Source organism: Capsella rubella, unplaced genomic scaffold, assembly GCF_000375325.1.
Source record: "Capsella rubella cultivar Monte Gargano unplaced genomic scaffold, Caprub1_0 scaffold_7, whole genome shotgun sequence".
Lineage (NCBI taxonomy): Eukaryota > Viridiplantae > Streptophyta > Magnoliopsida > Brassicales > Brassicaceae > Capsella > Capsella rubella.
In genome coordinates this window covers 6,050,743-6,073,476 of record NW_006238917.1, presented here as the reverse complement: position 1 = coordinate 6,073,476, position 22,734 = coordinate 6,050,743, and the positions used below count along the sequence as shown (strand labels likewise).

The 22,734-nt window shown below is 38.1% G+C and overlaps 6 protein-coding genes across 8 annotated transcripts; 1 reads left to right on the top strand and 5 right to left on the bottom strand.

Annotated features, from left to right (window-relative positions):
* The first annotated feature begins 6,024 nt into the window (after positions 1–6,024).
* On the top strand, positions 6,025–9,523 carry LOC17880327 (protein NBR1 homolog). The gene is made up of 7 exons (XM_023778017.1): positions 6,025–6,239; positions 6,736–7,571; positions 7,694–7,811; positions 7,909–8,166; positions 8,341–8,490; positions 8,577–9,134; positions 9,211–9,523. The coding sequence occupies exons 1-7, from the start codon at positions 6,207–6,209 to the stop codon at positions 9,310–9,312; spliced, it is 2,055 nt and encodes a 684-aa protein (XP_023633785.1). The 5' UTR covers positions 6,025–6,206; the 3' UTR covers positions 9,313–9,523.
* Positions 9,524–9,623: 100 nt separating this feature from the next.
* LOC17877416 lies at positions 9,624–10,270 on the bottom strand. The gene has a single exon (XM_006285141.2). It carries the CDS (start codon positions 10,179–10,181, stop codon positions 9,756–9,758), a length of 426 nt encoding a protein of 141 aa, XP_006285203.1. The 5' UTR covers positions 10,182–10,270; the 3' UTR covers positions 9,624–9,755.
* A 344-nt stretch (positions 10,271–10,614) lies between these two features.
* Positions 10,615–14,186, bottom strand: LOC17880238 (pachytene checkpoint protein 2 homolog). Its single transcript, XM_006283545.2, has 14 exons — positions 13,857–14,186; positions 13,700–13,763; positions 13,497–13,603; positions 13,276–13,343; positions 13,081–13,184; positions 12,886–12,990; positions 12,559–12,648; positions 12,379–12,454; positions 11,874–11,943; positions 11,724–11,794; positions 11,536–11,626; positions 11,166–11,293; positions 10,939–11,067; positions 10,615–10,829 (listed from the first exon to the last, which is right to left on the bottom strand). The coding sequence occupies exons 1-14, from the start codon at positions 14,098–14,100 to the stop codon at positions 10,689–10,691; spliced, it is 1,488 nt and encodes a 495-aa protein (XP_006283607.2). The 5' UTR covers positions 14,101–14,186; the 3' UTR covers positions 10,615–10,688.
* A 780-nt stretch (positions 14,187–14,966) lies between these two features.
* Positions 14,967–15,905, bottom strand: LOC17877735 (high-affinity nitrate transporter 3.2). Its single transcript, XM_006284471.2, has 2 exons — positions 15,743–15,905; positions 14,967–15,451 (listed from the first exon to the last, which is right to left on the bottom strand). Exons 1-2 carry the CDS (start codon positions 15,882–15,884, stop codon positions 14,967–14,969), a joined length of 627 nt encoding a protein of 208 aa, XP_006284533.1. The 5' UTR covers positions 15,885–15,905.
* A 1,534-nt stretch (positions 15,906–17,439) lies between these two features.
* LOC17878964 (manganese-dependent ADP-ribose/CDP-alcohol diphosphatase) lies at positions 17,440–19,024 on the bottom strand. Its single transcript, XM_006284102.2, has 2 exons — positions 18,884–19,024; positions 17,440–18,473 (listed from the first exon to the last, which is right to left on the bottom strand). Exon 2 carries the CDS (start codon positions 18,459–18,461, stop codon positions 17,526–17,528), a length of 936 nt encoding a protein of 311 aa, XP_006284164.1. The 5' UTR covers positions 18,462–18,473; positions 18,884–19,024; the 3' UTR covers positions 17,440–17,525.
* A 379-nt stretch (positions 19,025–19,403) lies between these two features.
* On the bottom strand, positions 19,404–22,707 carry LOC17879308 (serine/threonine-protein kinase AFC2). 3 transcript variants are annotated; one of them, XM_006282556.2, is made up of 12 exons: positions 22,495–22,707; positions 21,684–21,876; positions 21,493–21,519; positions 21,240–21,393; positions 21,081–21,129; positions 20,868–20,982; positions 20,615–20,706; positions 20,380–20,530; positions 20,228–20,292; positions 20,036–20,133; positions 19,846–19,948; positions 19,404–19,759 (listed from the first exon to the last, which is right to left on the bottom strand). In XM_006282556.2, exons 1-12 carry the CDS (start codon positions 22,594–22,596, stop codon positions 19,622–19,624), a joined length of 1,287 nt encoding a protein of 428 aa, XP_006282618.1. In that variant the 5' UTR covers positions 22,597–22,707; the 3' UTR covers positions 19,404–19,621. The 3 variants fall into 3 exon arrangements, with proteins under 3 accessions (XP_006282618.1, XP_023634951.1, XP_023634952.1); XM_023779183.1 differs by lacking the exon at positions 21,684–21,876 and having other exon boundaries at positions 22,495–22,588; XM_023779184.1 differs by lacking the exons at positions 20,868–20,982; positions 21,081–21,129; positions 21,493–21,519; positions 21,684–21,876; positions 22,495–22,707 and having other exon boundaries at positions 21,240–21,355.
* Positions 22,708–22,734: the final 27 nt, after the last annotated feature.

Here is a 22,734-nt window from a genome sequence, read left to right as displayed (position 1 = left end):
CCAGCTCAGCAACCGCCTCTTGGCTTGTCCAAGTCGGTCCCAAACTTCTGTACTCCAACTCTTCAAGTAGTCACACAGCTCGGCTTCTTGTACTGCCTCCTGTACTACTTCAAGTATTCGCACAACTCACCTTCTTGTACTACTTCCTGTATTGACGTCAGACTAGTACAAGCACTGTTTCATCTTCTATGATAATTCTATCCAATCACTTCATGTATCATCGTAATATGTTGACATGTTAAGATAGCTTATAAAACTCATTCAACACCACAGCTTCAATCTCTCCCTTGATGATTGAGTTTTATAATCCAAGCGCCTTACAAAACCAGTCAACACAACATCTTCAATCTCTCCCTTGATGATTGAGTTGTTTAATCCAAGCGCCTTATAAAACCAGTCAACACAACATCTTCAATCTCTCCCTTGATGACTGCGTTTTATAATTCATGCATCTTCTACAAACCAGTCACATCACATCTCTCCCTTGATGAGAGCATTTTAGAACCTAATCACACATTATATGCTTTAAGTTACATATCAATCTCCAAGGATCTAACATGGCGTCATTCTCCCCCTTTTTAACTTAGTTTGATACTCAAGCACTCTTTAAATCAAGCTTCAAGCAATTCCTCACAACCGGACCAGACCAGAAAACTTTCTTAGTTGCTAAGATCCAACTACTATCTCTTTATCTCCCCCTGCTTGAGTACATAACTCGGTTAAAAACTCCAAACAGATGAGCTATTCCTCAAAACTGGTTTTTGACATCTGATGCAGATTCAAATAAATGTGTTGACACAAGCTGTGATAATTCTCTGAATCTTCTCTTGTTGGACAACCATTATCACTATCAAAAGCTATACCAAGAACTTTCATTGTGAACCTTGAGACTTCATGATGATTTCTACAAGCTTGTATCTTCACAATTTTCAATCATTCAGTTTAGATGACTTTGATAGAAAATAACATTCTTCTCCATCTCTAAAACTAGCCATCTTTTCTCAAACAAATCATCTAAATAGCCTCCACAACCATCTCATATCAACTCGTTACTTCACATGCTTCTTGAATCTCATAATGCAACTAGTTCCATCGACAACTATGGAGTATAATATGCATTAACCCTTATGAGTTATCTCCTCTCCAGCCATTCACTTTAAAACAGTGAGCTCTTTGTCAACTCCGATCAACCTCGTAATTGCAGCAAACACATCTTTGATTAATCCCAATCAAGAATCAACTTCTCAAATAAAGTGAAACATTACGTAGAATTCTCCTCTCCAAATGCTTTTCTTGAACACCAAAAACAACATTCATGAATCGACCATATGAGCTGCTACACAGTGTATAACACTCCCCCTACACAGTTGCATCACATTCTTCCTTGCTTGGCTGCTCATACCATGTAAAAACCACAGATTCTTGCGTATCATCAAACTGCAAATATACTAATCTTGACCAGAGAATCAGATCCTATAAAAACTCACTACCAAAAGTTGTGTTGTTCAGAAGCATGATTTTATCTAGTCTTTGTCTCCAACTGCAGCTCATGCCAATATTCACAACTTCACTAAATCTTCTTAGTTAGCTCATGCACCCAGCTATTGGTCATCAACAGTAGTTCTCATGTACAAATGAACCTATCTGCGATATACTCCATATAAAACTGAGGGTTATAAATCTCTTTGAATCATTCTCCTTGGTCAGAAGACTTGACACGCTTGTGTACAAATTCTGTCTCATCATGAATAACATTGCAGCAAATTTGAACCAAACAAGCTTTATACAAGCACTCCATCAAGCTATCAAACCGTCTACACATGCTCTCGACACAAGACCAAGCTGGGCCTTCACAACAATAGACCATAGTATCTTTCCTTTCAGCTATCTCACACCAGCTAACCCAATGGCGTTCTTGAGACTTCTGTTTTTAATAAAGCTAGCTTTCTTTTCTAACACAAAAGAGCTCAACCTCTGCAAAAACGTCAAACTCAGACGGCGAAACCACATTATTACTTTGATGATGAAAGCCTAACTCCGCCAGCTACATGATTCTCTTAAAAACAATGACTTCATACATTTTGTGATTAGGCATATCCTTCTTCTTGACACTTCACAAGCTTCATAATTCAAGGACTGCAGATCCATGAAACTTCACATTCACCACACAACACTTTGTAAAAGTATAGCTATAGAAGTCTCTGAATTACTACTCTGAACTGCCACAATTCTACTATGTTCCCGGACTCCAAATACAGTATCTTTCTACCAGAAGCTAGCTTCACACGTCTAGAATGTCACTGCACATGTTTATTTCATGCCAAGTTCACTTGGTCGCTCATTTGATGTCTCTACTAGAACTGGTCAAATCTGAAACATATGATGGACAGATCCCGGAACAGATTGAAGATGCTTGAATATAATGCAGTTCATCCGTCAAAACTTCAATCCAACCGTTGAATCTCAATTCTGTAATAGCAAAAAGCTTCACACAAAATTTCAGCATGATCAGATAACTTTAAGACCTCCAAACTCTCTCTTGAAGAGGCTATCTTTAAATCAGATTTCTGTGATCTTTCCCAGATCAAAAATCAAAATCTTCTCTCCTTTCATAATTGTGTGCTAGTCAACCAATACATGAATCACACACTTGAGAGAGTCCATCTTGAGAAAAAATTATCTTATTCTTTGAGTTTGCAGAGACACCATTGACATATACTGAAGTTTTCCATCATTTGTCTTGATGCAGTCTTGAAGCAGAGCATAAACGGGGTAGCAAAACAGCCCAGAAAATTATGAAATTTGGTGACAACATCCACACCAATCATTTGAAGCCACAGGAAGAAGCAGATCACAATTTGGGTTTACGGTTTGCAAGTTATGATAAAATTCGCAAGACAGCTCTTGAACAATACAAACCTGCAAGCAACCAAGTTTTAGAGCGATTTCCCATCAAACCGAAAGGAATCAGAAGGTGATCTTTATATCATTGGACAAATCTCATTTCCAAGTTTCCAGAACACTTTTGGTAGCTCAAATCCGAGGTCTGTAGCCAAAGTAACTGAAGAAGAAAGTAGCACCCAAGAAAGAAAACTGTGCTTGAAACCCGAAATCTTCTTCTTTTCATCATTCTCTGATTTCTTCACAAAATACTAGCAACATCTTTAAGAATCATATTCCATAGGCTCATCTTTCTTTCTCATGACAAAAACCATGTGTCGCTGCATCAGAACAAGATCACTTTCTCTTCGCTTTTGAACAAGAACTCGTTCTTTGTTTTCTTCTTATATAGCTTTTTCTATGAAGCTCAACATTCTTCTCCCTCTTGTTGATTGTGTGTCTTAATAAGACAAGAATTCCAATTCACGACACATACATCAACACACTTCCAGATCAGACTTCAACCAATCAAGATGCAGTCTCTCAAATCACTTACCTCTTCGTGGCTTCTCCATATCCGAATTGACAACACTTCGTGTCTCCTCCTGCAAAATACTTCACATAACTAAAGGTTGTCAAATGTTGATCCATTCCTCTGATCTCTTAACATCCCAAGTAGACAAGATGGTAACAGAAACGTGTGTCTCTCTCGCTGAGTTTCTTTCGCTCCCAAGCTCACGGTCATATCGCTTCTTCTGTACCTCTTCCAAACGCGACCGATCAATAACTCTGCAGCTTCGGTGACTCTAGCCAATTTTCAATCACACTGTTTCCCACATAATTTCATCTCTCTTATGAACTCTTTATGAATCTCCTACAAGCTTGAGCTCTCTAGTCTCTCCAGGAATCACTTTTGATTGTGCTTCAGCAATCATCTCATTCTTTATGCTTGAATGATTCTTCAACGTAAAACACCTTGCTTTCTTTCAAATTGCGATTGACCAATCAAGAGGAGATAGCACTCCATGTCTTACTTTAAATCACCTCTTTTCTGTTGATTACATTGCCAATAATAAAAAATAACTTGAGATGATCCTGAATCGAGAACCCTTTGAAATATAGAACCACAAATGTATACAAGCCCATCAGATAGCTTCGACACATGACAAATCAAAGCTGATTTTCTTTACCATAATCTCCACCTATGAGCTCAACGACTCGCAAATCTTTCACTTAATCTCAACAGAGATGAAGATTCTCAAACTCAATTTCTGGTTGTGAAGAAGAAGCTTTAATCCATTCACAAATTCTTCTCTTTTCTTCTCACAAATCTGAAATTTGTACACACAAGTCAAATCCGGTGATGTTCCATGTAGAACCCAGACAAGAACTGTAGCTACTGTTGATTTCTCGAATCACTATTTGTTGGGCCGAGACAAATATTCTGAGCAGAATAGGCCCAAGTAAAATCATCAGGTCCAAACAGATACATACGATCGTAAATAGGTAAACTTTTGCTTCTTCGTCTTTCTTCTCCTTCACGCTCATATACAATCAGAAGCAAACCAGATTTTGATCCATGCTTTCCAGTTCTAGGCGACTATTCATAGCAGAAGACGTACTCTTATTTGTGACCGTAGATCATGTGCACTTTATTCACCTTTGCTTCGACTTTTCTCACACATACACAACTACTTCTAATTCTCCGCTAGTCACACAACCAAGATCGAACACCCGAAACAAGAAAAGATCTCTATCGAGAACCCGCTCTGATACCAATTGAAAGTGCATATGTGTGACTAATTCAACTATGTGTATGATCTACTTCGAGTATGTATGAGCATAAAGTAAATAAGGCACAAGCTTTGTTAACGGGGTTCGGATAACCTACATCCCCGGGACCTAGTCCAGATTTTATTAAATAGAAAAGTCCGCAACCTACAATTGCTATATGGAATCCACCAACTCTTTCCTAGAATTACAATGAAAGAAGACTACCACTAATTGTCTTTTCCGACTAGTGTAGCTCTTCTACAAAACCATCAAAAGATCTCTCTATCTTGTTGATGGGGCGACGCCACACACCTTGTGTACATCTTCTCGAGAATACCCTGAGGCGCGCAAGTCTTCATGAAGCGCCCTCTTGGTATTTATAACAATTGTTCAACCCTAAAGATTGACAATTTTCCTATTCCTTCACCAAATAGGAATTGACAAATTTCCTTTGTTCTTTATAGATAAGGAAATTTGCCTTTCGTTCTCATCTTGAATTTACTATTCAAGATGTTCATCCAGCTCAGCAACCGCCTCTTGGCTTGTCCAAGTCGGTCCCAAACTTCTGTACTCCAACTCTTCAAGTAGTCACACAGCTCGGCTTCTTGTACTGCCTCCTGTACTACTTCAAGTATTCGCACAACTCACCTTCTTGTACTACTTCTTGTATTGACGTCAGAATAGTACAAGCACTGCTTCATCTTCTATGATAATTCTATCCAATCACTTCATGTATCATCGTAATATGTTGACATGTTAAGATAGCTTATAAAACTCATTCAACACCACAGCTTCAGAATCACCCGTGTTTGCAGATTTGCCTACGGTTTATGCCTTGTACACAAATTGCCATCATATTTTCAAGCTTCTATGATACAATGAACTTGCATGGTCTTTGCTTAAGTTAATTAAGTGTTTGCGTGTTCGCTTCACGTCTCTTTATATGTTAGTTACAAGGATTCTAATATGTTCTGCTATGTTAATTGTGAATGCCCTGCAAGTTTAACATCCATCAGTTTACGAAATCATTCCATTACCACAACACAAAAGATGTTGGACATAAGCACATTAAGTCAACCATGAATGGGTCAACTATTTTTAGAGGAAAAAAACAAAATAAAATAAAATAGAAATATGGGAAAATTCATCATAATATCTCCAACTGTTAATAATAATGGCTTTTAGAGAGTAATCTTAGCGAGGGTGGTTTAGGGGTTTGTCTTACTGGATAAGGCAGAAGTGAGAAACCAATAAGAAAAGTCAAAATCTTGTTGGCTAAGTCAGAAATTAAATAAAAAAGGGCCTATTAAAAAATAAATAAATCGTTCGTCGTGTGTTATATATATAAAGGCGACGGTCTAAATTCCAGGGTTGGTTTTGATACGAGTCACGATATAAGCGGATTACGGGTACGCTTCTCTCTTATTAAGCCGATTAAAAACCTCTTCGCCTTTCTCTCTCGATCGAGATTACTCTCAATCTTCTTCGATTAGGGTTTCTTCTTCTCTCTTCCTTTCCTTGTTCTCTTCTCTCCAGCTGATCTCTCTACCGATATGGACTCTACCGCTACTGCACTCGTCGTCAAGGTTTCCCAACCTTTCTTTCTCTCTCTCTCTCTCTCTTTTTTGTTTCCTCTGTTTTGTAACAACAGTAATTGTCGGTGATTCTGTGTGTTTTCCGACTGATCGTGTCGATTTTCATGTTTTTTTTCTTTGTTCTAGGTTTACCATATTTATTTGTTGCTTGTAATCGATCTTTTCGTTTTAAATTTGTCTATTGATCAACTCTCTCTATCTCTCTCTGTCTTGATAGTTGCAAGTGTACTTCGAATTTCGTTTTTCTGACTTAGTATCTTCCCTAATCATAAACCCGATGAATGATTTTAAGACTATATGTTATTATCTTTTCGGATCAGTATTAAGGTGGCTTGATTCGGTTTTTCTTCTTTTCTATTTTGTTTCTTAGACTAGTTTTTTTTTTTTTTTTAATTTTTTTTTTGTTTTTGATATACTACCTCTGTTGCATAGTTTGTTTTTGTTTTCAATCAAGTGATGCTTTTTTTTTTTTTTTTCATCCATCCAGGTGAGCTATGGAGATGTGCTTAGGCGTTTCAGGGTGCCTGTTAAAGCTAATGGACAGCTTGATCTTGACATTGCTGGTCTTAAGGCTAAGATCTCTGCTCTCTTCAACCTCTCCTCCGATGACTTTTCTCTGACTTACTCTGATGAGGATGGGGATGTGGTGGCCCTCGTTGATGACAATGATCTCTTTGATGTTACGAACCAGAGCCTTAAGTTCTTAAAGATCAATGTTCAGTTTAAGACTGGCGTGCCATCAAACCCTATTGCTCCTGAGACTAGTGGGAGTTCCACCCCTGCTGGTTTTCCTCACAGCCAAAACCCGGTTTCCAAAATCCAAAAGGGTTTCAATGATGTTCTGATGGCTGTTCCTAACCCCATGCGTGATACCATATCAAAGGTATACATGGACCTTGCATCCAAAGCTGCAACTTCTAGTCCTGTTGTTGGTGAGGTGCTTGATTGCATCTCCAAGCTAGGCCAGCTCTCCGTTCCTCAGGAAACTTCAGGCCCTTCTCTGAGCAAGGATGTTCCTTCCGCTGGTGAGACTACCCAGACTGGAAGGAAACCCGCTGGCTTTGCTGATTCGAAGGCTTCTGCTCATGTACCATCCTCCCCTGGACTGGGTGCTAGTTTCAATGAGTGTCCCTTTAGTGGCAGTACCGTGAATGACTCATGTCCATATCCAAATTACTTCAACAAGCATGCTCGTCGTGTATGCCATTCCAAAAAGAACACCAATGGTGATTACTGTACCTCATTGGGTGTATTCCATAAGGGCATCCGCTGTGATGGATGTGGAGTTCTTCCAATAACTGGGCCTAGATTTAAGTCGAAAGTGTAAGTACATCTCTTATTTACTACTGTAGAAATTTTAGAAAACTATGGATATGTTGCTTATTTTGCGTAGATATAACTGGGCCTTATTTTCCTTATTTCTTTTTCTGGTGAATATTTTACAGTAAAGAAGACTATGATCTTTGCAACATCTGCTTTTCGGTGATGGGTAATGATGGGGATTACACAAGAATGGATAAGCCTGTATCAGTTCAACACCTGCGTCCTTTTAGACAACTTGCGGTATTGCTCTTCTGCTATGTTTAAGATCACTTTTCTTTTTGTTTACTCTATGCGTCTCTTACTGATAGCTATGTTTTATTCTTACCTTTCTTAATAGGTATCAAATCCTTGGCTGAACCACCCTGTGCCACGGCCAACCAATGAAGGTTTACATTTCAGGTGTACGCGTCCTAAACTAGACAGTCGCTTTGTCCTTGATGTGAATGTAGCTGATGGAACCGTTGTTGCTCCATCCGCTCCATTCACTAAGATCTGGAAAATGAGGAACAATGGTTCGTTGGTGTGGCCTCGTGGCACACAGATTGTCTGGATTGGTGGAGACAGATTCAGTGACACGTTGTCTGTTGATTTACAGGTTTGAAACTATTTCCCTAGTTCTCACTTCTTTCTTTGCCTGATTCTTACCACTAACAGATCATTTATGTTGTTTCAATTACACTTGTTGAGTAAGCTTCTTCTCTGCACCAAGTGAGAATAGCTGTTTGTGTATATATTACTAATTAATTATTTTTCTTTACTCTCATGGCAGATTCCAGAACAGGGTGTGCCTATCAACAGTGAACTTGACGTCAACGTTGATTTTGTTGCGCCACAGTTACCTGGTCGGTACATATCTTATTGGAGAATGGCTTCCTCTAATGGTGCTAAGTTTGGGCAACGTGTTTGGGTGTTGATACATGTACTCTCTACTCCTGTGCTCTTTCTTTCCTCAATTCTTTGACGCTGGTGGTTGTCTTTAATACCCTTTTATTTTTGCATGGTTAGGTTGATGCATCCGTGAAGGATTCTGTTGTGAATGAGTTTCATGGACTGAACTTGAATGCCTCCCCCTCCCCTGATGAAAACTTTTCAAGTGAATTTACAGGGATGATAAATTATGAGGCAGCTCAACCTGTCAGCTCCAACGTTAATCCTGGGACAGTGAAAGCTGCTGATATAGAGGGAAAAGTTGGTGAACCAGAGGTGCCGGAAAAAGAAAACCTGATGGGTGAAGTTCTTCCTGCTATTCCTCGCAGTCATTCTCCTTCATCTTCATCTTCATCGTCGTCATTTAACATGGTCGAGTTCCCAAGAATGCCTGCTGTTGAGGTCTTGTCTGGTGGTTCTTCTTCAACAAAAGACATCCCAGTTCCTCTCCAAGATGATTTAGAGAAGAATGACGTTGAGATAACCATGCTCAAGGAGCTCGAGGAAATGGGTTTCAAGGAAATAGATCTGAACAAGGAGATTTTGAGGGACAACGAGTACAACTTGGAGCAGTCTGTTGATGCACTTTGTGGAGTTAGCGAGTGGGATCCTATCCTAGAGGAGCTTCAGGAAATGGTAAGTGTGTCTGCACTTGGTGAATTTAAGAGTTGATAACAGATTGGGATGCTGAGAAAATATTGTGATATTGCAGGGCTTCTGTGATGATGTAACGAACAAGAGGCTGCTTAAGAAGAACAATGGAAGCATCAAAGGCGTGGTGATGGATCTCCTCACAGGGGAGAAGGAGGCTTAATAAGTCTGGCAACTCTACTACTCTATCTATCAGGAATAATTATAATGTTTTCATAAATAAAACCTGATCTCTAGTTTGGTTTCGTGCTGCGTCACACATGGTGGTGTTGGTCCTTTGCTTTGTGTTGGGATGATATTACTATTTAAAAGGCACTTAATATAAGACGTGGAGTTTATCTACTTATTTCCATTTGGTTATGTTCATTTTGTCAGATTATTGTGCTCTATTTTATTGGTTTCATCACTTTACTTGGTCGAGTCAGTGGCATGTCAGCTGCAATTAGTCAGTATGATCGGCGTTATTGAATCCGCTGATAAAAACCATTGATGGTGGTGCGGGATACAACTGTGAGCACAAACCAATAGACCAAGGGAAGACACACTAGTAACTTTTTGTTTAGAACAATTTACAATTTTAAAGGAAGTAACAATATCACGCGTTTGTTAAAATCTCTTTGAAGAAGAACGACTAAACAAACTTCTAAGACTGTTTCTGCTGTCCCTATTCTTCTTCTTCTTCTTCTCGAGGGCATTATCTGAAGAAGAGAAGGTTTGTTCTTCTAAAGTAAGTTCGCGTTCCAGTTTCTTAGAGACCGAAATAATCTCGTACGGATCCCAAAGCGACTGTCCGAATTCCCAATCCAAAAACGAGGGGTGATGCTTTGTGGACAAGGCCTCCATTTTGAAACGTGAAGCCTTACCTTTGACAAAAGCATGCTTTCTCTGCGCATCGAACTCTAAAACGGTGTGTTTAGAGGTTTGGGAGTGGCTGAGCCAAGCCTGTGCAGCTGCTTTCATCAGCTCCACTCTCTTCTTCTTCTCCTCTTCTTCCTTTTCCTTTTCATCTTTAGCCTCTCGTTTCTTCCTCATCTCTCTTCTTCCTCTCCATAAAGAGACTTTTTGGGGATCCAAGTTTTTATTGTGTCAGGTTTAATGTCAGCCTTAAGTTTCTTGTTCGAATCTACTCACCTCTGTCTGTCTTTGTCTCTTCCCTTTTATTTTCTTTCTTTGTTTTATTATTTATTTCCATGTCTCGTTTTATCTTTATCCTTTATATTTTCGGCTGACTTTGACAAGAATGAAAGTAAATTACAAATCAGACTACTTAATTTAACAATAAAAAAAAATAAAAAATCAGACGACTTTGTTTTCTGACAACTCTCCCTGTAAACTAGTTATCACAGATTCGTATATCGCCTAGACATGAAGGAGATGACCCCAATCAACAATTTGTTTATTTGATTCAATTATTAGAAGCTTATGCTAAAGTAAATGGTGAAACAGATGCAATTATTTCAGATGAATAACCAAATAATCAACTTAACACTTTTCTGAATAAACCATCTACATTGTTATTAGTACACAAAACAAAAATGGTCATTCAGGCAGTTCAGACTTCTCTCTCTTAGCTGTCTCTATCATTGTACACAAGAAATTACTTGCATCATTGCTATACGGATCTGCAAGTGATGCGTGCGCTAAAAACGGAAGTTTCCTCAGCGATCTTCCACTTAAACCCTGCACATTAAGAAGTTGATGCGAATCATACACAAGAGTTTTTTCAGAGTATTCTCAGATTTTTGTCACTGCTCTACAATCAGTATAAAAAATATTCCCAGAGACCAACCTCACACCCTTTTGCAGCTTCTATCAACTGTCTACAGAACCACGGAATTGTATTTGTATCATGAACCTCACTTTCATTTGCCTTTTCTTTCAAACTTGAAAAGCTTGGAATAGAGAGTCCATCACAGCCCTATACCAAAATTTTATGGAGCTTGTAAGATATAACTGCTCCCCTTTCAGTGGAAAGAACGGAATTAAAAACCTATACAGGGTGATCTTCTGTGGTACCTGGAAACTTGAGATGATCCCTTTACTTATTAATTCCTCAACACAAGACCTTAATATTTCATAACGAACATGAAGAGTTGGAGGCCCAACATAAGCTTTTATGTCAGCTCTGTCCACAAAAGCAACATCTGAAACAAGAATATGGATGTGTTATAAATCTCACAAACCTGAATGAGGAACACAGTTTCAGAGAGACTGAGAACTGAGAACTGAGAACTGAGAAGGCAAAGCATTAATATCAGTAGCAAGTCAAAGTCATAATTCTATTGCGAACTCAATGCTGAAGAAGATTTTCACGATCAAAATAAGGACTTATAAAAGAGTAAAAGCATGAGGCTAGGGACAAGATCAAAAAAGACAACCAGCTTACCAATAGCAGCAGTTATATTTGATGTTGTAAGGATGATCACATTCGGTGCAGATTTCAATTTGTCCATTTGGGTGAGTAGTGCATTCACAACCTGCAAAATACATAGGACGATTTGGTCTTTTAGGATTAAGAATTAATTCCTTCGCAAATACTAGGTGCATATGAAATTTAGAAGCTAGTTGGGTTACCCGGATAGAATCTGAAGGTTCTGAGCCAGATAAAGCCGCTTTTCGAGCAGCAGCTAGACTTTCAACTTCATCTGCAGGCAAAATAATCTCAGGCCTGACGGGAGAAATAAGCCTGCAAACATGAAATTCTACGATAAAATCACAACTCACCGATCAAAACAAATACTAGATTGCCATCTTCCTCCACCATCTCTTGGATTTTTTGGAAAAGCTTGGCAACCTATATTATGGAATTAGTAGACATAGTGAGGATAACATAATATTCCAATATAGCTTTTCTTCTAAGATAGGTCCAATCACTATAAAACTGTTGGTGAAGTTTGTGATATCACTACTTAAAACATGGAAAAATATCCCAATCAGCTTACTATGACATGTCATAAATTCACTGAAAGTGATTAGCAAAGCAAATAATGTATACTGAGTTTTGAATACTTCACTGGCCATGATCAATCAGCAATGTAGAATAGGTATTTTTTGAAGTTCAAGTGGCAGTTAGAAGTGGTTACTTTAAGTTGAACGAACTACAAATCTTGTTGAAGTCCAACAATCCATGAGTACAAAGTCAGCTTATTGAACAAATCTACCGCGTTAAATGCATGCTGAAGGGAAAACTTAAGACAAGAGCTAAAGAAAGGACAATTTTGTATCATACCAGCTTGCCACTTTCAGAGAACCATTTACTAAATAGAGAGTGAGCATTGACTTCAATCAATTGGCAATGTGGATATCTGGTGGAGAAAACACAAATCAAAATCAAAATAGAAAGATAATCGAGATACTTCAGTCAATGTAATATTAATCTGACAGAATAACAATATGTCCAGAAGAGGACCTGGAGTTGCACCGAATTGAAAGCTTTTGAGCCAACGCTTTGCAAAGAGATGTTTTACCGGTCCCTGGTGGTCCGTGCAGAAGAATAATCCTGCAGAAATTTTCAACAAGCTAAATAGTTGGTATCAGGCACAAGAAAAGAAAATATCAGACTTAGACACAAGGAACAGCCAAAACGGCATGAAACAAATTCAGCTTTTTAAGCAACTAAGTTATCTGAAGTTTTGCGTAACAATTTCATGCTGTAGAGTAAAAGCAAACATAGATAAGAATTGCTAGGTAAGTTAGGAGAATAGTGAGTACTGAAAAACATGCCAACTGCCCTCACCTATTCCATGAAACGAGATTTGGATTTACACCCTTTTGGGTAAACAGCAACGCACTTGCAGCATAACGTAGTAACCTTTGCTTAAGTCCAGATTCATATATTAGGCTACACAAGAAAAAGAAGGAACATTGAATAAAACTGTTTCAGAGCCATTACTGCTTTATAACCAGGGCAAGACCAAACTTGTAGACAGACCTTTCCCATAAGCCATCAAACTCTTTTGCGGGTAGAATCCATTCATTAAAGCTAGCAGGTTGCCCATCTGCGCACAAGTCCTCACATGGTCCTTCTTCAATGAGCTGGATGTAATTATAAACGAGTCATGTATGGATGGGCAAAAAGAGAAAACAAAGTTGACTGCACATTCAACTTAATCAGGTTTGCATTTACCTGAAAGGCGTGGACAACTGGCTTCACTTGCCAGAACAAGAGAACATCATTGTTTTTCACCCATTCCTCTAGATACACGAGGCAGATATAGATCAGTAACATCAAACCCGGAAAAGCGATTTTAACTGACTATTACCCACAACTATGCTCTATAGCATAAGCAAAAATCCTATAAAATGTGAATTAAGTTATTGAAAAAGGGATTGAAATCTAAGACTTACCTGTATCACAAATGCATATTCTTTGCACATTTTGAACAAGAAACAAGTCGTCAGAAGGAATCAAAACCAGCCCATCTGCATAGCTCATGCTCCTGTTTTCCAGCATCCTAGAGCAAACACAAACTATCCCATTAAACAAAACGAAACAACAGATTCCAATCAGAACTCCACTAGAATAGAAGAGCAAAATGAGAAAAACAAACCGTTCTACAGCTCTCCGCACATCCTCTAGACGAGCCGTGCTTGAAGGCTTTAAGCAGACCTCCACTAGAAAGAAACACAGAGATCGAAAGAGGAATTCATAGAAGAGAAGCACAATAAGCGAATCCAACAAGCGAAAGGATGGAGAACCGGGTGTACCAGATACGAGGAATTTGTTCTCGTGGAGGCAAGGGGGAGGAGGAGGAGGAGGCGGAGGACTGGGTGAAGCGATTGGGTCTGCGACGGCTGTTTGCTCCGGGATGGTCGTTATTGATTGAGTGTGATTTTGGTGAGAGGAGACATCCATGGAAGCGTTGGGAAGAGTGATAATCGAAGCCTCCTCCAGCATAGGGTTTGGCTCGGCAATCTCCATGGGAGTGCTCATGCTCATGCTCATGCTCATGTTGTCTGGGATTGGGAAATGCCGAGAGAAACTTTCTCAATTTCAGTTTCAGATTTTTCCCTTAGGCGGGATTCCCCAGCCTGCTCCTTTTTTTTTTTGGGGGAAATAATATACAAATAAATGAATAATGCACTTAAAATTTCACGTAAAGGTAAAAACCAAACGGTAGAAAAGTCACAAATATTCTGTGAACACCCAATAGAAAATTAAGGAATTTAAGTTAGCTGAATATAATTTAATTTCAAGTGGGAAGAATCGAAGAAAAAATTAGGAGAACTTGTGTTGAAGAAGTAGAACATTCTGACTGAATTAGATGACTACACATCAGTGGAATTCTCCAAGTTAAGGTACATCAATATTTCATATAATTTGGGTTTAATTTTAGCCCTTTTAGAGGAGGACAAGAACTGGTTATCAAATTCCTTCTTTTTTTTTTTTTATCTAGGGGTTATCAATTCATTAAACCTGGAGTATACTTAGGGCATCATTATTGGTGGGATCTTAGAGGCTAAGATCCCCCGGTTTTTACAAAGAAAAGATCTTATATTTGATAATGTTGGTCTTATATATAGAGTTGGTCGTTACTTAATCAAACAACATAAGAATTTTCATCCTTTTGAGTTTAATTTGGCTATGAATCTATGATACTCATCAAACATAATTTACTATACGTTTTTTTCTTTCTAATCTTAAGTATTACTTGTGTACAAGTGAACAACCGTTAATTAAGCATACTCGAACGAAAACAACAAAAGAGGAAAGTAGAACAATATATATATATTTCTTCAAACCAAACGAAACAGAACGACTCATATATAAAACTAAAAGCCATCACTCACTTAACAAAGACCCCATAGTTAATCCATTCACTTCCTTTGACCTAACTTGGCCTTCCTCTTCTCCCTGACAAAGAAGACTAACAGAGAAACAACGCTGAACACGCTGAAAAATATGGATGCTATATCTAGCGACACATGTCCACCGCTAATGGCCTGAACGCTGAAGAGATTCGTCGTCCTGCCCTCGTCCGAGCTCTGCCCGTATGCTACTTCGTGGCCATCTCCATCAATTCCATAAGCACGTACGAAGTAGGTTCCAGTGGGGATATCAAGTTGGACGGTCCAATCAAGTGATTGAGGGGTCCTGTCATATAGCTTGGACACAATCTCATGAGGGCAGGTTTTGTCCCTACGGAGCTCGTTATAAGTCTTGCGCCACGGTCTATCAACTTGGCTTATTGGTGCATAACAAAGCTTGACTTGGATTGTCTTGAAGGCAGCATCAGCATCGACCTTGGCCGACGACTTTAGCTTCCATGTAATTGTCACCATATCTTTTCCAGCTTCCAAAACTGAAGAGATTCATGTACAAATTTAACTATGTATATATAGATGAGTATATAGTTTTTTTTTTAATATATAAATGTATCGGAGACTCGAATTGTGCTTAAATCTATAGAGATGCATAAGGGTATAACAGTTTCAAGTTAAAATAGGTAATATATATCCCAAAGTATGGTTAATTAACTCTATAAGCCTAGCTAAAGATCGCTTTCACTAAATCCAAATATAGTTTAGTGGAGGATTTGGAAAGATTATGAACCAAAAGTACATAAGCAAAAAGGCTATAAGACTTCACAAACCTACACCATCTTGGGCGGGTTTAGCGGTGACATCGAGTGAGTTTTGGAGCTCAGATAAGAGTCTATCTTTAGTTCCTCCAAGGTTTGAATCGATGAATGAGACTATGAGAAGTGAAGCAAAGAGGAGAGTTTGGATGGCCATATATCGTTGAATCTAATTTTTTTTGAAAAGGAATATGCTTTTTTATGAACAAAAATTCAAGAGTTTTTTTCTTCTTTGAAAATGATGGTCTTCTTAAAAAATTAATGCGAGAAAGTGTATGGTTTGCTTAAGACAAATTGTGAGAGAGAGAGAAAGAAATATTACGTATCCTTAAAGATTTAAAGAAATTAGGAAAGTGAGTCATGTGTTTCATAAGACTACATTTGTCTCTGTTGTCTCCAACCTGAAGAGCTATGTCTCCTGACCGTGACGAAGGGATGAAAAATCAATATTGAGTTCTCTTACGTATTATCCACCATTTAAGCCGAACATCACTAAATGCAAATTTTTATACATAATTTCTAACGTCATTATTCAGTAGTTCAATATATACATTCATAGTTGACTATCAAACTATGATCACTTGTTCAGGCGCAGAAAATAATGTTCAAAAATAAAAACAAAAAAACTTTTATCATACATCAAGTCTTTTTCAAAGAGTTGTCTGTTGTCTGGGATTTGATTGTTTGTCCACTAAAAAAAATTATGTGCCAGATAAATATCTATAGAACATATGCTCACAAACTTTGCTAGCTAAAGCAGTCTCCACAATTTCTCTTTATGAAGCTGCTTTAGGCAGACCTTTTGAATAAAAGATTAGTGAATATTACAAACCAGACTGCAGCTGAGTATCATTCGATTCGACCCCAGTAAGAACTCCTGTTGTAGTATACTCTCACCAAAACGATTCAGCAAGAATTAATAAACTTGGTATCAAAAATATTACCGTTTCCATTCTTCATCGCGAATTACTGAACTCGGTATCATAATCACTTACATCTCCTGTTTCTTCAGTGACAGTATGCAAGTGCTACTTAAACGAGCTATTTTTGTGACAACAGAACTCATGAGCCTTGTTGGGACTAATTCATTACACATTTATCTAAATCAAGATGACTATCTCATATTCCAAGCAGTACCATAAACAAGTATCAATATTTTCCTTCCATTAGCACTCTAATCATCACACTTGCCTCCATGAAAATGAGTTTCTTCTTTCAAATTCATTGAGCAGTTTCAGGATACAGAATACTATCTAGTATCTACTGAACACTTGATCTAATCAACATACCAATACTAGTAGTTCTGCTAACCAAGGTCTAACGTTACTACTAGATCTAAAATACATTAAGATAAAAGATCATCTATATTTCTTATTCTGGTTGCACTGAATTAGCTGAAACAGAAGTACACCTAATATTCAGCTTTTTTTTTTTTTTTTTTTTTTTTTTTTTTTTTGGTCGTCACACCTAATATTCAGCTAAGTACTACAAAAGATTACTTTTCGCAGTTTCGCTAGAGACTTACTTTAATCGCATAACTAAACCCAACGCAGAACATAGGATATAGTTTCCTTATTAAAAACTTATGCAAGTTCATAAAATAACCTGTATCCAATCAATTGAAACTAGTGTACAGTATATTATATCCGTCTTATTTGCAAAGCTCCAAATACACAGGTATGCAGCCATATGGTAGCACAATAATATAGAAGTAATTTTGACAAAAATAATCATCATATAAATAGATATTGGTGATTACAGATTCTGCGTTTCAGATAATTGATCATTCAGGAAAGCTCTAGATCTCAAAATCAGTGCTTTGCATCCGATCAGTACCAACAAGAGATAACGTGTTCTCATATACATCGATATATCCAAACGAATATGTACCTGGGGGGCATTCCAAGGCAGCTTCCAAGGACCTATGGTGAACACCGTGAGAATCAACAAAGTATCCTCCTTTATGATCGTGTCCAGATAAACAAACTTTGACAGAGTCATACTTGTGTATAATGCCCATCACTTCATCAAAATTCCATAGCAAGGCTGCTTTAGATGCCACACCAGGGCTCATAGGCACATGCCCGCATACAATAACTCTCTGGTTTGAATTGGATGCATCCTGAAGTACACTGTCAAGCCACTGCAGCTGTTTCTCCCCAACACCACCGTTATACTTCACAAATCTCCTCGCAAGATCCTCAAGCCCAGCGGGGCTATTTTTGTCTGAGTTAGGGTTCTTTTCTTCAAGTATCTTCAATGCAGCTATTGTTTTAGGATGGTCCTGTGGCCATCCAACAGCACTGATGTCATACCCATCCAACACCACAATTCTATAGTCATGAGTTGGTGAAAAATCATAATAAGCATTGCCATCACGACCTGGGATGTTCAGCAAAGGAAGCAACTCTTCGCGGGGGAGATTGTAGAGGCAGTGATTGCCGATCATATGATAAACAGGGCCATTGAATTTCTCGAATTCACGGACCAGTTTCTTAGTGGCAGACAAAGATTGATCCTTGGGACAAAAACCATCAACAATGTCACCCATGTTAATAACAAATTTGAGGTTTCCGTGTTGGTTCCAAGTTTCAACAGCTCGTTGCAGGACAAGGATGCTGTTCCTGTAATACCTAGGAACACCTAAAAACGAGCGGCCATCTGGAATATCAGCATACTGAACATCAGCAATAACACCAAACGAGAAGAGTGGCTGTCTGGCTGCAGAACCCATGAACCTATTGGTCTGTAAACATCAAAAAAGTTATGTAAGCACACTTGTTCAAAGGAAAACAATCATAACGAATCACATTTTAGCTTCCCAGCAAGAATATAAAAGCCACGATTTTGTAAAAAAATTTGATGCCACGAAAGGAAAGCCTGTTCAGTAGCAGCACATGATGTCACAAATTAGAACAGAGCCTTTTATTCAATACTAGTTGAAAAGTCACAAAACAAAGGGTAGTAGAACATTGCACTTGCAGATTCATATGTATGATAACATCTGATTCCAGCCGTCAGAGAAAGTTTTTCTAAAGTCCATTGTAATAGACAAATCGTAGAGTCAATCAATGCTCGATCTCGGCGTATAGATTGTGAAATGGAGACGGAAGTCGTATGATAAATCAACAACATTATAGTAAACGACACACTTACAACAATACAGCTCTGAGAAGATCGGATAAGAGGACGAGCAGAGGCGAAGCAGAATCCAAGAGAAGAGGCGGAAATTGGCTTAATTGCGGAGACACAACTAAACAACGAAACTCATCATCATATGAAACTGCGTATTTTCTTACCAACCTTGTAGTTTTCTTGCTGGCTCATACAACTACATGCTGTTTCTTATCGACAAGTAAGTAAGTAACCCGGTAATTATTATTTTTATTTTTATTTTGTTTTGACTTTTCATCAATGGAGTACTCTTTCTTTTAGCTGATGCATCAACTGCGAGAATTTAAAATTAGACAAAATTAGGAAGATTACATCACTAATTATATTTTGCAAAAAATAAGTTCATCTTTCCATCTTAGTTTTTGGCCTTCTTAATCTTTCATCTTCCAATCGCTGTTGTGTCTTATCAAGCACTCACTCTACCTTTTGGTGTTATTTGCAATAGTTGAATAAGTAGTAGCACTTTCCCTTGAAGCATAAACCACCCATCTCTATTTGTAGATGATAAAGGTCGAAAATTAAAATCTTTGAATTTGAACCATCGAGTTTTACAAAAGATAGACAAACAATTGCCTATCACTTTTAAAAGAGTGATCTAAGCATTTTTGTTTAATTAATATCAGAATTCGTGGGGTTGTGAGTGAGGTGACACCTTTTTGGGAAAAAGGCTTTACTACAATCATACATATCTTACTCTCTATTTACATCTCTGAAGGGCCGTTATCTCCTCCTTGTGAAAAAAGGATGCCTCAGGGCCTCCCGAGCGGTTAGTCTCTCTGAAGGATCAAATCGAAGCAGTCCTTGCACCATGTTTATCAATTCTCCCGCTGAGTGGTCCACATGTTGCATTATTAGATTCTGCAGCATACACATACAAAGCCATTTGTAAACACAGATGAACACTTCACCAAACCAAACTCCAGATATGTCTACACTTGACAAACCTGAAGCCGAGGAAGCTTCAATACTGCTTTCAGGCTTTCTCTTGAGGTTGCCCCATCCGGCCAATCCAAGCGACCTCTTCTCACATATTTCTCTGCATGCCGACTTTATGATTCAACCCAAAAAAAAGCCAGTTAAACACCCGACCACATATATAAAACCACTTCAGAGCATATGTTAGATTCAACTCACTCCACTTTCTTCAACATTTGTTGAGGAAACGGCCCAAGAACACGCTCCATCATCGCTAGATGCTCCAGGTTTTCATGTGTTTGGAACAATGCTTCTCCCTACAAATCTCAAATGTTTCAATAAAAAACTAACCAAAAAAACAGGAATAAATTCCAAAACAACCATTAAAATGAACTACTTCCTAACACATACCGTGCACAGTTCCACTATGATACATCCAATACTCCAGACGTCACATGGATAACTCCAGCCTAGACCTGCAAGCAAGGCCAAGTTTCTACATTAGTTTGACATTAATTTAACAGAATTTAGAGATTTGAATGAATTATTTTACAACAACTCACCTAAAATCACTTCAGGTGCCCTATAATGTCTCGTTGACACAATGTAGGTTTGGTCCTGACGCTCATAAGTTGTGCTACCAAAATCAATCACTTTTATTGCACTTGATTTAGGCACTCTTTTATAAGAAACATCCCTTTGTAACCGGGACCCCTGCAATAGAAAACACAACAAAATCCTTTAGCACTTAACTAGTTGATTACATTAAGGTCACACACAGGTAAGTTCGAGATAAACCTTGTACTCAGGAATTTTCACATAGTCCGAGGAGACTAACAGAATATTTTCTGGTTTGAGGTCCGTATGAATCATGCGCAGGTCATGCATAACTGCAAAATCAGACAAAAACAAAACAAGAAAAAACTGCCATAAGATTTGGAAAGATCTAAAATTCAAAAACTTATGTTCTAAACATCTCAACAACAAGCAAAGTTCAGATGAAAATGCAAGAGCATGTAGATTGATTGAAAAGACTGCAAAGACTACACACATGCTACACATTCCAAGAGTTGCCAGCCAATCTCACGGACAAGATCAATGGGAAAGGAGCGATAATTGTTTTTCCGAAGAAAATCGTATAAACTTGATCCAAGCTTCTCAAATACCTGTTGCAACCATTTAAATTCATCCACAAAATTTAACCCCAACTATTTCCCAAACCGGGGAAAATCATAGACATCACAAAAGTGACTAAAATACTTACAATACAGATATGGTTACGATAGTCAAACCAGTTCCGAATTTGTACACAACTGCAAGGAATAAAATGATTTAACCTTTGCAAAAAAAAAAAACTTGGGAAACCATGCCCGACTCTATCAGATTTGTGATGCATGATGAAAAGTCAGCAGGCAGTACTTACCGATTGCCACCTTTGTCATGTTTACCAAGCTGTTGCAGCATTTCAATTTCAATCATAGCGGCCTCGCGGTATTTCTTCACTCCTCGGACAATTTTGACTGCCACCATTTCCTTCCTCTCCCTGTCCCAACATTCTAGCACTTGACCAAAGGTACCTACAATGGCAATTCAAGAAACATTTGAATAAGATATGAGTACTACATTGGGACCTATGAAAAACATAAATAACTTATACAACAACCATAAATCCATACCTTCTCCCATTTTGCTATAAATTTTATCTGCAAAACAAGAAGAGCATAGAGCAATCAGAATAACGAAATTTTCAAAAATATACAAAAAGGTCCACCACAACATCTATAGTCTGTAAAAAGCCATTGAAAAAAAATCTAGAGATAAGTCAGGATTATCAAAACAGCTCTTGGTAATGGAAAAGTGGGATTACAGCGTGGAGTTAAGTCATCTCCCAGTTCAAACATGTAATGTCCATCCTTGTCATCTTCTCGCCATGGAGGCGAACCATTTCGAGCCACACCCTTAACACAAATAGAAGAGCTACTATTGTCTGTAGGAGCTCCGGATGATGCAAAGCTTGTCAAATTTCCAATCTCTTGCCCACAAAACATTCCTACCTGAGCCTACACATATTCATGTACCATAACAGACAGATGAAAACCTGCCACTATCCTTCTACGCCAACATGTTGAGTTATGTTCTATACCTATCTTAAAACCTAAAGGGCAAAATCTAAATCCAAACAATTACGGTACTTTCAGAGTGTATCAATAATCATTTTTCCTAAGTTTCATCGGATATAAGGAATTAACGATTATATTAAAGTAATAGAACTGGAGAGGTAAAGGCAAAAAACATCTAGCTCAAAATTGACAAACCATGCATCAGATCAAAAAAAATTTCACCATATACAAACAAAAACATACCACACAAAAAAGTTGAACCTAACACATCTAAACCATTTCACTGAAGTTTATATAGATCTGAACAGGTAAAACACCACCTAATTCTCACACGAAATTCACCTAATCACACAAAAATTTGGTATCTTCAAAATGAATAATTGACCCCCCCCCCCCCAAAAAAATGCCTTACACAGATCCATAAGAATTGACCAAATAAAAAAAATCAAACCATCTTAAACTGTAAATCAAAAAAAAAAAAATCAAGGAAATCAAACACAAAACAAACAAAAAATTCAAATTGGAATCATGGATAAACGAGGTGAATAAAAATAATACCTTGGTTGCCTGAGGCAACACATCCCAACCGAGACGCACTCTCTTCCTGGGACGACGATCCATGTGAGTATGGGGAAACTCATGCACGCGCTCCATCTCCATAATCTCAGAACCAGAGAAAAAATCTAATCGGTGGTGATTGTATTTTCACAAAGCCAAACGGCGATGACGATAGCTTTTTTGGGTAAACAGAATCGAAGGCCTAACCCTAGTTTTTAACCAGAGCTTTTGCAAAATTGC

What these genes read in the sequence shown, in the direction of transcription:
- LOC17880327 (XM_023778017.1), top strand. Translation starts at nt 6,207, where the DNA reads ATGGACTCTACCGCTACTGCACTCGTCGTCAAG. An exon ending in CTACTGCACTCGTCGTCAAG is followed by an intron (nt 6,240 to 6,735) that starts GTTTCCCAACCT and finishes TCATCCATCCAG; the next exon opens with GTGAGCTATGGAGATGTGCT. An exon ending in CGTTGTCTGTTGATTTACAG is followed by an intron (nt 8,167 to 8,340) that starts GTTTGAAACTAT and finishes CTCTCATGGCAG; the next exon opens with ATTCCAGAACAGGGTGTGCC.
- LOC17877416 (XM_006285141.2), bottom strand. Translation starts at nt 10,181, where the DNA reads ATGAGGAAGAAACGAGAGGCTAAAGATGAAAAGGAAAAGGAAGAAGAG.
- LOC17880238 (XM_006283545.2), bottom strand. Translation starts at nt 14,100, where the DNA reads ATGAGCATGAGCATGAGCATGAGCACTCCCATGGAGATTGCCGAGCCA. An exon ending in GAACAAATTCCTCGTATCTG is followed by an intron (nt 13,764 to 13,856) that starts GTACACCCGGTT and finishes GTTTCTTTCTAG; the next exon opens with TGGAGGTCTGCTTAAAGCCT. An exon ending in AATCTCGTTTCATGGAATAG is followed by an intron (nt 12,649 to 12,885) that starts GTGAGGGCAGTT and finishes AAATTTCTGCAG; the next exon opens with GATTATTCTTCTGCACGGAC.
- LOC17877735 (XM_006284471.2), bottom strand. Translation starts at nt 15,884, where the DNA reads ATGGCCATCCAAACTCTCCTCTTTGCTTCACTTCTCATAGTCTCATTC. An exon ending in ACCCGCCCAAGATGGTGTAG is followed by an intron (nt 15,452 to 15,742) that starts GTTTGTGAAGTC and finishes GAATCTCTTCAG; the next exon opens with TTTTGGAAGCTGGAAAAGAT.
- LOC17878964 (XM_006284102.2), bottom strand. Translation starts at nt 18,461, where the DNA reads ATGGGTTCTGCAGCCAGACAGCCACTCTTCTCGTTTGGTGTTATTGCT.
- LOC17879308 (XM_006282556.2), bottom strand. Translation starts at nt 22,596, where the DNA reads ATGGAGATGGAGCGCGTGCATGAGTTTCCCCATACTCACATGGATCGT. An exon ending in CATGACAAAGGTGGCAATCG is followed by an intron (nt 21,130 to 21,239) that starts GTAAGTACTGCC and finishes TATTCCTTGCAG; the next exon opens with TTGTGTACAAATTCGGAACT. An exon ending in ACTCTTGGAATGTGTAGCAT is followed by an intron (nt 20,707 to 20,867) that starts GTGTGTAGTCTT and finishes CTGATTTTGCAG; the next exon opens with TTATGCATGACCTGCGCATG.